Source organism: Pristiophorus japonicus, chromosome 10, assembly GCF_044704955.1.
Source record: "Pristiophorus japonicus isolate sPriJap1 chromosome 10, sPriJap1.hap1, whole genome shotgun sequence".
Taxonomy (NCBI): domain Eukaryota; kingdom Metazoa; phylum Chordata; class Chondrichthyes; family Pristiophoridae; genus Pristiophorus; species Pristiophorus japonicus.
This window is the reverse complement of record NC_091986.1, coordinates 149,120,891-149,132,060: the sequence shown is the minus strand read 5'-3', so window position 1 is coordinate 149,132,060 and position 11,170 is coordinate 149,120,891. Positions and strand designations below refer to the sequence as shown.

General features: G+C 42.5%; 1 protein-coding gene across 1 annotated transcript in view; it reads right to left on the bottom strand.

Annotated features, from left to right (window-relative positions):
• Positions 1 to 585: 585 nt before the first annotated feature.
• Positions 586 to 11,170, bottom strand: part of atm (ATM serine/threonine kinase) — a 145,314-nt gene continuing 134,729 nt past the window's right edge. Inside the window, exons 41-43 of the mRNA XM_070891313.1 lie at positions 8,595 to 8,658; positions 6,557 to 6,705; positions 586 to 1,924 (exon numbers count right to left, since the gene is read on the bottom strand). Coding sequence (XP_070747414.1) covers positions 1,744 to 1,924; positions 6,557 to 6,705; positions 8,595 to 8,658 — 394 coding nt within the window. The 3' untranslated portion in view covers positions 586 to 1,743. The remainder of the gene's footprint in view (positions 1,925 to 6,556; positions 6,706 to 8,594; positions 8,659 to 11,170) is intronic.

The following is an 11,170-nucleotide window of genomic DNA, read 5'->3' as shown; positions in this document are numbered from 1 at the left end:
AGCAATTTGGAGCTGCAGCAGTCATTTTCATCTACATGCCACCATATGAAATTGTCTTCAACGTAAAACAGGACTGCTTCATGAGCCAACAGAAACAGAGATGTCATATTTATTCAATTTCCAATAAAACATATAAAAGAATTAGAAGGCAGAATTGTTTGGGAAGCAAGCATGGGTATAACTGTCAGACTTAAATGACTTTACAGTCTGAAAAATGAGCTCTTGCGTGTGGAATCTGATTTTACAAATGTTCTTCTCACAGATGATAAATTACTCTGCCGTGAAGATGAATGGTTTTGAACAGTGAAAAATGAAACTGAATGCCATATTATTTTTCCAAGGTAAGCTGAAAATGTACCGGTTGACTAAAACCATTATCAATTAAACATACAGCTAGCAGTTCAAAAAACTGTGAATGCTTTTAACCATCACTGAAAACAAGAGGAATGTTATAAATCATGTAAGGGTGTGTTACAATTCAAGCATTTTGAGTACCTGCATCTTGTATTAATTTATTTTGGAGGAAAAGTTGAAGAAAGTTGAAGTGTAAATGTGTAAGGGGAAAAAATAACAGACTTTTAGAAATGTCATTGCAATGTTTTTATTTCAGTTTTGTTTGTTTAAAAATATGTATTGGGGCATGTTCACATATCAGGTAAAATGGCTGCTGATCCTAACTGTTAAAATGCACACTGTATAGAATAGGTAAACAGAGAGTACTTTTTCCAAGAATGGATAAGGTGCCTCATAATGCATAATGGAAAATCCAGACTGGAAGTTTACATTACAAATTTACAGTTAAAATTATACTGGCCATTTACGACTTGGAGGAAACACAGAAATAATTAAATCTGTAATCTACACCAGATGCAAGTTCCATTTAGTATCAACTGCATCATGGACTGAAATTGATTCTTATTTAGTCAAAATTTGTGAACTGTGCAAAATTAATATCTTGCTATTTGAATAGTAAAATATAGACTAAATACAAATAACAGTAGCAGACATTAATTGCACTGAAAAATCTTCACTTGTTTCAGACGAGTGATTAATTTCAGAAAATACAGATTTAGATCATTTGTATATACATGAGGAGTCTCTAGAAATGTAAACATTTCAGAATTATTGCTGGGTAGATTCCGTGTTACATCGTTGGGACTGAAAGCAAGTTAGGAGATGACGGAGTATTTTCACTGACCTAGTGCTCCCAATGGGGAACTATGCTCAGGTCAGAGATATGGGTACAGCCCTCATTCGGTGATCCACACTCCCTTGAATGTGGCTCCCGGTTGAGAGTATGGAATTTAGCCAAATATTTGTAGCAACAGTAGTTTTTGAAAGAACATAACTTTTTTGGTTTGAAAGCTATTATAGCAACCAAAGCATGAAATTGACAATTAGCTTGACACTATTCCAGCAACCTAAGCAAGAGGGTTCTTGCCCATTGTTAACCTTAAATGAATGTTAAAGCATAAAGCATACTCTGCCTTGGGTATTGGAGGGGAACACTTATGTTGTTCTAGTGGCACCTCATGTCACTATTATTAAAATTTCATCCATTAGAAATTAATCAACAATGAAAAAACTATTTTGCAGCACTGACAGGTATCCCAACTTGAGGTACAGGATTCTGATTCAAAGATGTGACAAATATATACACACACATATTGTACAGCCAATAAATTTGCACCTTAGTACAAAAAAATTGTAAATTCTACAGGACAATGTGTTTTTCTTTTTTGATCATACCCAAGGCTGCCAGCCTGGGAAGAGTCGACTGAGGTTCTTTGGATCTCTGGCTTGCTGTATGAGTAGATTCACCTGTCCACCCACACTAAGGACGGCACCCTCCTCAACTCCCTTCAGCTTCTCCTGCAGTCTCAGAAGTACACGTTCTGCCACTTTATTGATGCTCTTGATATCACTGTTGAAAAAAATAGCAGATCAACACAGATCAATAGCAGCAGTATAAAGGCAAGATACAAAAACAACTTGCATTTATATAGCACCCTTGTCAGAGAAAAAAGCCCCAAAGGGTTTTACAGAAGTTTAATCAGACAAAAATTGATTCCGAGCCATAGAAAGGAAGTGTGAAGTGGTTTGTGTTGGGACCACTGCTCTTTTTGATAATATTAATGACCTGGACTTGGGTATACAGGGTATAATTTTAAAGTTTGCAGACGATATGAAACTCGGAAATGTAGTAAACAACGAGGAGCACAGTAACAAAATGGGCAGACACATGGCAGATGAAATTTAACGGAGAGAAGTGTGAAGTGATTAATTTTGGTAGGAAGAATGAGGAGAGGCAATATATACAAAATGGTGCAATTTTAAAAGGGGTGCAGGAACAGAGAGACCTGGGGGAGTACATACACAAGTCTTTGAAGGTGGCAGAACAAGTTGAGAAGGCTGTTAAAATACAGGATCCATGGCTTTATAAGTAGAGGTATATAGAATAGAAAAGCAAGGAAGTTATGCTAAACCTTTTGTAAAGCACTGGCTAGGCAAAGCTGAAGTATTGTGGCCAATTCTGGGCACCACACTTTAGGAAGGATATCAAGGCCTTGGAGAGGGTGCAGAGGAGATTTACTACAATTGTCCCAGGGATGGAAGACTTCAGTTATTTGGAGAGACTATAGAAACTGAGGTCGTTATCCTTAAAGCAGAGCATTGTAAGGGGACATTTGATAGAGGTATTCAAAATCTTGAAGGGTTTTGATAAGAGTAAATAAGGGTCCATAACTAGAAGGCAGATTTAAAATAATTGGCAAAAGAACCAGAGGCGACATGAGGAACAACATTTTTACGCAGCAAGTTGTTATGATCTAGAATGTGCTATCTGAAAGTGTGGTGCAAGCATATTTAGTAATAACATTATAAAGGAAATTGGATAAATACTTGAAAAGGAAAAATTTGCTGGGCTATGAGAAAAGATCAGGGGAATGGGACTAATTGGATAGATCTTTTAAAGAGCCGGCACAGGCACGATCGGCTCGTTCTGTGCTGTATCATTCTATGAAATGACTAGGAGGGGGTCACTAAAAGCTTGGTCAAAAAAGTAGGTTTTAAGGAGGGTCTTAGAGGAGGGAAGAGAGGTAAGTGAGGCAGGGAGATTTAGGATGGGAATTCCAGAGTTTAGTGCCTAGATGGCTAATGACATGGCCACCAATGGCAGGGTGAAAGGAGCAGGCATACACAAAAAGTCAGAGTTGGAGGAACGGAGACTTGTTGGTGGGTTGGAGGTTACAATGATAGGCAGGGGGATCCCAAGAAGGGATTTAAACACGAGGATGAGAGTTTTAAATTTGAGGCGATGGTGGACCGAGAGCCAATGTAGGTGAGCAAGACATGGTACAGTATAGGATATGGGCAGCAGAGTTTTGATTTATGGAGGGTGGGGGCCAGTAAGGAGAGCATTAGGACAGTCGAGTCTGGATGTGACAAGATACATGTAGGAAAGTATTGAGAACAGAAGTACAATTTTGTGTTGTATCTAGCATTTCCACTGATCAATTTGGATAATTCAACATCACTGTTTTGTTCTTCATTTTGTGCTTAAAACAAATTTCAAACAGGTAAAGTTATTCAATGGACTCTGAATGAGTCGGATTTATATGTTTAGATGGAGTTCAACATTTTCTGTTGCATAGTGATGTAAATATTGTAAAGAAGCCTTTTTATTGCTTATTTGGCCTTCTTTAAAACTGGACAATCAAGAAACTTGATTATACTAAGTGGCGAACGTGGCACTAAATCACAGAAACTTATAACACAGAAGGAAGCCATTGGCCCATTGTGCCTGTGCTGGCTCTTTGAAAGGCCAGTTGTATTTAGCTAAATATCCCTGCTTTGGGTCTGTATCTCTAAGTTCCTTATCCTCAAGTACCTGTCCAACTCCCTTTTAAAATGATTGATGGAATCAGCTTCCACCACCTTTTCAGGTAGAGCGATCCAGATCCCGAAAACTGTGAAAAAATTCCTCCTCGTCTTCCCTCTAGATCTTTTTCCAATGATTTTGAATCTATGACCTCTCGCTTTGACCCACTCACCAGAGGGAACATTTTTCCCTATTTACTCTATCAAAACCAATCATCATCTTGTAAACCTCTATTTGGTCACCTTCTCAGTTCTTCTCCAACCTCTCCTCATAACTGAAGTCCCTCATCCCTGGTAACATCCAGGTAAACCTCCTCCATACCCTTTCTAAGGCCTTTACAGCTTTCCTGAAGGAGAAGATTTCTGTTAAATATGGAATCTGACAAAATGATTTCTTGGTAAAGTAACTAAGATTCACATTAGGATTATATATTATCTGACTACTTTTTACCTCCCCAAGTTTTACAATGGTTGTGCAAATGCAGCAATTCCATGTGCCTGTATAAAATGTGCACTGGCAATCTGACATCCTGGCCTCGTGTTCTTAAAGGTGTATGTGCCCTAGTTTTGAAAGTACAGGGAAATAGTATTTTTTGCCCATTTTGATTTGCTTCCCCGGCCTTTTTAAAAGGAGCATCTTCTTTTGCCATTTTGCAGTTTACAGCAGATTTTTCCTTTTACTATTGTTTATGTATTCATTGAAGGGAGTTGCACTCAATGGAAATAGCTCCCACTGGATAGATGAGCATTTCTTTGAGAAATCCTCACCCTCAGGGAGCAAGATGAGGAGTTCTACAAGTGGGAGTAAAGATAGCCTGAGCAGGCCTGCCTTATGCATGGAAGCAGATGTTCAGATAGCCCCACAGTTCCTGGGTACGTCTGAGGACATCTGTCTTCACTGCTTACGCTTAACAAAGGAGGCAGGTCTCTGACCTTTTCTGTCTCCTGCAGTTGGACCTCTAAGCCTTGTCCACGACTGGAAGGCTTACCAGAGACACAAAGTCACTATTGTCTTGAACTTCTATGTGACCAGCACCTTTCAAGCTTCCTCAGGTGATATCTGAGGCGAATAGCATAGATGCCTTTAAGGGAAAGCTAGATAAGTACATGAGGGAGAAAGGAATAGAAGACTATGCAGGTAGGGTTAGATGAAATAGGGTGGGAGCATAAACAGCAGCATAGACTAGTTGAGCTGGATGACCTGTTTCAGTGCTATAAATTCTATGTAATGGTGAAGAAAAAAGGACCAAGGATGGATCCCTGGCTACACCAGAGGTGAAATCCATGTTTATTCTTTTGTTTGTATATAATCAGTTGCCATGTCAAAATAAAGACTCATATATATTACAGTAGGTCCAAAAGCAACCAAGACTTTGAGTGAGTTACAATAATATGAAGTTTTCTGAGCTGAATACAAACATTGTGTAAATAATCTTATCCATGTGGTTTTTCTCCTGGCCTCTGTCCAACACATTCCCTGATGACACCTGAACATTGGAAACATACTGGGGAGAATTTTAATCCCCAAAAACAGGTGGGTTGGGGTCAGGTGGGAGATTCAAGTGTTAAAAAACGGAATCCCGACCCCAACCCTCCCCTTTGCAGTTTTAACGGAGGAGAGACGGCTGGCGTGCCTCAGATTTAACCACCATTACAAATTTAACTGTGGCTGGTCGGGTTTCGCAGGACTCGGGGAACCAGCCAACTAAAGTAAGGCGAGGACGGCTGGATCCAGGAGGCAGCTCACCCACCTTCACCGTGATTGGAGACACACCACAGGCCTCCGATCACTGTCTGCCCACACCCCCACCCCCGCAATGAGGCTTCCGAATCACTCTCCCAAACCCCGAGGCCTCCAATCAACCCCCCCCCCCACCCCAACACGAGGCCTCCGATCCCCTTCCAAGACTCCCTCTCTCCCCCTCCCCTCTCCCCCTCCCCCCGCTGATGCTCCGGCCCCAATCCTCTACTCCCTAACCCTCACGATGCTCCTCTGGCTGGTCCTGACGCCCCCCCCCCCCCACTGATGCTCCCCTGGCCGGCCCTGATGCCCGCCCCACCGATGCCCCCTTCCCCCACCGGTGCTGCCCCAGCCGGCCCTGATGCCCCCTCCCCACCAATGCTCCTCCGGCTGGCCTTGATGCTTCCCCCCACTCCTGATCCGCCTCCAGTTGGCACTGATTTTTTCTCTCTCTCTCTCTCTCTCTCTCCCCACACCCCATGGATGCTCCTCTGGCTGCCCCTGATCCTCTCTCTCCCTCCCTGCACCCCCCGATCCTCCTCCGGTCAACCACAATCCTCTCTTCTGCCACCGCTCCCCCCCCAACCTCATCCGGCTCCCAACCAATTCCTCCCTCCCTCCCTCCTCTTTGCAGCTTAATGCTGCATGTCTACCCACCCGTAGCCTGCCAGCCTCTCCATCTGGCTGGCTGCAATTCGGAAACAGAGCTTTGAAATGCAAATCAGGCCCAGCTGTTAAATTCTCCTGGGTTTTCCAACCACTTTCTAGCACCCTCGTCCAGCTCCTGACTAAAATACTGAGAGAGGAATCATTGACACAAAGCAGCAGCCTTTTGCTCCTCCGTGCAGTGCATAACAATGAGTCAAGTCACATTGGCACCGTATGATCATTAATGTTGCCCTAGCCGCTATATCTTAAACTAATGTTGATTCTTACACGGTCTTTCCATCACACACTGTGTCATCCCTAGCTATAGTGGAGTTCAGTGTGGAATGGAGATCTGCATCTTCTTCAGGTCTCTGCTGCAGGTTAAGTGCTTTTAAAGGATTCATGGTCCAGTCAAAAAGAGGATCGTACAGCAGCACCTGGAAAGTGTGTGGAAAAGAGAGTTTAAGAGATGGGTCTGTATGACTAATAACAATAACATGCCTTAACAAAGACTCACCTCACATTTTAAACTGATACAGCTTCAAAATGTTCATGTTTTTATGGACACATATGACTCCAAACAGTGAACACTGCTGCTAAGTGGCCAAAGTAGAACTTAATATTGTTATTATTATTTTTTTTTTAATTGCACTTGTTAAAGTATCAAATAACTTGCATTTATTTGGTGCCTTTAACATGAAAAAACATTCCAAGATGCTTCATAAACAGAAGTCATTAAGAGGCCCTAAGCCAGGAAGAGATTAGGAGAGATGATCAAAGATTAGGTTCGAGATGGGTTTTAAAAACGTTTTTAGAAGTGCAGAGATGGAGAGGTTTGCAGAAAGTAAGAGCAAGGTGGCTAACTGCTCTGTCACCATGCTGGGGTGAAGGGGGAGGGGTTTGCAAGGGAGAATCAGAAGAACAAGAAGTTTGGGAGAAGATAGAGAGCTGGAGGAGATTGCTGAGATGGAGTGGGATAAGGCCATGGAGAGAATTATAGGAGGTTAAGGATTTTGAATTGAATACATTGGGAGACAGGGAGCCCATGTAAGAGAATGAGGACAGTGGTGCCGGGTAGGTGGGATATAGTGCAGGACAGGACATGTATGGCAGTTTATAGACAGCAGAGGATGGGAGACAAGAGAGAAGATTGTTGGAGTAGTCGAGTTTGAAGGTGACTAAGGTAGTGGGGCTGAGGTAGTGGCGGAGGTGGGCAACGTTGTGGAAATGGAAGCAAGCAGCCTTGGTAATGATAAGATGTGGGTAGTAAAGTTCAGCCCAAGATAAAACAGGAGACCAAAATTCAAATGATCTGCCCGAGTGTGTGGCTAGGGTGTGGGATGGACTTAGTGGCAATGGAGTGGAGAATGTGACTTACGTCTTCCCAATGTTGAGCTGGGGAAAGTTGTGACTTGTCCAGGATTTTATGTCGGACAAGTTGCCTGAGAATACAGAGACAGTCAAGGGCCAAAAAGAAGTGGTGAAGAGATAGAGCTGGGTATCATCAGTATACATGCGAAAGCCGACCTAGGCTTGTGGATGATGTCGCTAAAGGGGAAACATGTAGATAAGGAAGAGGAGTTGGCCAATATTAGATTTTTGGAGTGATGTTATAGGGGAGGGAAGGAAAACCGTGGCTGGAAGTATGCTACATTTGGATAGACAGGAATGAAACCATGCAAGGACAATCCCATGGCGCTGGATGAGAGGAGAAGCATTGAAGAATGATGTTATGATCAACCATAGTGAACAATGCAGAAAGGTCGAGGGGGAATAGCTCACCATAGTCAGTCACAGAGAATGTGGTTAGTGAAGTTTTGGGAGAGATGGGAATGGACCTGGGAGTCAACAACATGCTCAACGACCTTAGAAAAGAAAGAAAAATTAGACATTGGATGGTAATTGGACAGGATGGATAAGTGGAGACTGGATATTTTAAGGAAGGGAGATAGACAGTGCCAGAGAAAAAGAGAACCACTGATGATATTAGCCAGCGTGGAGCCAGGAAGGAAAGTTGAGTGGGGAGGGAAGCAAGAGCAAGATGTGGGTCTCATGGACGAGATTAGCTTGGAGAGGGTGGGGTGGGGATAAGGTGGAGGAGAAACTGCATAAAGATAGTTTTCCTGGCCTAAAGCGAATGGCAGGTTGGAGGCTGAAGGATGGGAAGGAAACAGCAAAAGCAGCTGCACAAATGGGCTCAGTCTTAGAGGCAAACAAATCCACGAGCTCCTTGCATTTGGTGTTTGATGTGAGGGTGAAATTCAAAGTGTAACAACTACTTGTACATTCATTTAGTATCTGTTTAATGGGGCAATAAATAAGTTACCTCGACAATAGTTAGTAAGGCTTCTTGGGAACTTCTCATAACCTCCATTGTCTTTTCACAACACCTGAATGAAATGTCACAGAAAATGTTATTGGGGACAAGTTGGCACAGTGTCCTTTCACCTCTGGAATCTAAGTTTAATCCAAAAAGTGGGATGAATCATCACTACTTGCTGGTTGCAAGTGACCTACGGAGCAATGGTCTACAACAAAATACTCTCTAATTTAGCATTAATCGGCAATCTCATTCAGAAGTTCTATTAATTTCTAATTTAGAAAATTGAAAATTCACACAGGTGCAGTGGAGGGTACACTACAGAGGCATAGTGATAGACAGAAACGAGGTTACTTTACGCTGTTCAGGTCCAGGCTGTGCTATGATGGGACTTGAAAATGCTCAACCAGTGACATAAAGTGCCAAAAGTGAATAAGTATTCTATCCCACACCAACTTTTCTCACCTCAAGCCCAATGATTCCACAAAGAACATATTCCTCTGTCCATTTTACATAATGAATAAAGTACACTTAGGCAACTGCAAGAAATCAAAGCTGGTTTCTCTGTCTAAAGGGTTTTGTTCTATATCATAAATACTAATGCAATTTTCGCATCCCTCAAGGACATGCTTTGCATCGTACAAGGATCAGATAGAATAACTATTTACATCAAAGAGGAGTACTTGAGGCAGAAACTGTTGTAAATTTTAAGGGAAGAAATGATAAACATTTGAAGCAGAGGAAGATACACAGCTATGGGGAAGGAGGAGGGCAGTAGGATTAGTTTACAATTGCTCTGGCAAAGAGCTGGCACAAATATAATGGGCCAAATGGCCTCCTTCTGTGCTGTAAACCTCCATGGTTTTAGGAGCAACAAGCTGGCGACCATCTCTAAGTTTGTTGGGGAAGTACCATCTTCACAGGCTATATGAAAAGTACAGAACACAAGCTTTACTTTCAGTAACAACAAACAATATTCAAACAAATTACATCTTCTAACATGTAGCAGTTTACACCTAAATCTGTTGGAAGAGATTCTAAGAAACATAGAGAAGCAAAAATAATCATCAGCTTTGGTAAGGTATGTGGCTAAGGTTACTGTGGTAAACAAAATTCTAGGTATTCCTAGTAACCAATTGCAGTAATGATAGCAACAACCATTAATCTTGTGTGAGCTCCATTATATATCAAGGACAGCAGGAACCTGCATGAATCATTGCTGCTGGCACCAAGGCTTGTTCTTGCCGCGCCAGTGACTGTTTGGGTAAATACGCCACTAAACATGGCACTGAGCTGCACAGGCCAGGAAAATCCTAGGTTTGATCTCCAGTATGTGCTGAATTGGTTGACCTCAGCTGGAACAGCATGGAGGGGCTATAACTGGGCTTAATGTCACTGGGCAGGAAGGGGGGGGGGTTGAGGGGCAGAAACCAGCTCCTGATTATTACCTAGCAACTGGTGCTGGAAAGTAGTGTCCATGAGCCTGATCCTACTATCCTAGAATATCCAGAGACAGGACTGTCTTCAGCTGTGATGTTGGACAGTCAACATTCATATTGATACTCGTACATGAAGAGTGGGCAGTTGGACAAAGTAGCAGAGGGCTACTGATATTCATGGAACCAGAGAGATGATTCCACATCCAGTTTTTGCAGCGGGTAGGGGTGTGTGCAGGGAGCACATCATGAGAAATCATGGGCACATAGCCCTGTGATTTTCTGTCCATTAATGGCCTTTCTGGCTCAGTGCCAAAATGTATTGCGAATTTACATTCAAAGCCATTGGGGGAGCAAAGGGGTGAGTTGTGGTGCGCTACTTGGCAGTGCAAAATCATAGAATCACCCCATCTATCCCAGGGATGAATTGGTACCTTTAGGAAATAGTGATTTAAATAAAACCATTACCTCATTTAACTTATATTTAAGGATTTTTTCTGTCCCTCTCTTTCCAGGTTTCCTACATCATGTGCTATCCTCAACTAAGAGGGTAGGTAGGCTAATGACAGCTAGGTGTACTGAGGCTGGACCAGAATAACTCTCCCTCCCTGTGGGAAGCACTTGGCATCTGCTCAGCACCAGCTCCTTTGAGACCAGCAACACTGTGTGGAATTATGGATCCCAGCCGACAATAACTTGCTGAACCATGATGTGCGATTTCAAAGGCTGCAATACAATCATGGGGCACAGTGAGTGTTGCAAAACGCAAATATTTTCTTGCGGTTTATAATTTAATCTAAATCCCTATTAGACATAGTCACCTAGAAATTCTATTAAGCCCAAAATAGGCAGGTGCCACTGCGGGTCAAGGTTAATGCCATCTGCAAAAAGAGCGCAGGCAGCACCGGTATTTTGGTGCTGCCTGCTGATTTAAATGAACGCAGCACAGAAGCTCCTGTGGTTAAATCAGGAGGACGACGGTTGGGTCTAATGGATCTGTGCGGCATGCTCAGGAGATCGCGATTTCTTAAAGTGAACTGTCATGTTTCCGGCTATGTTTCTCGTTTGACAAAGAGGGTATGCAAGATACATGAAAGCGTAAAAATAGTCTAATCTGTCATATTTTAAAGAATGTAACCAATATTT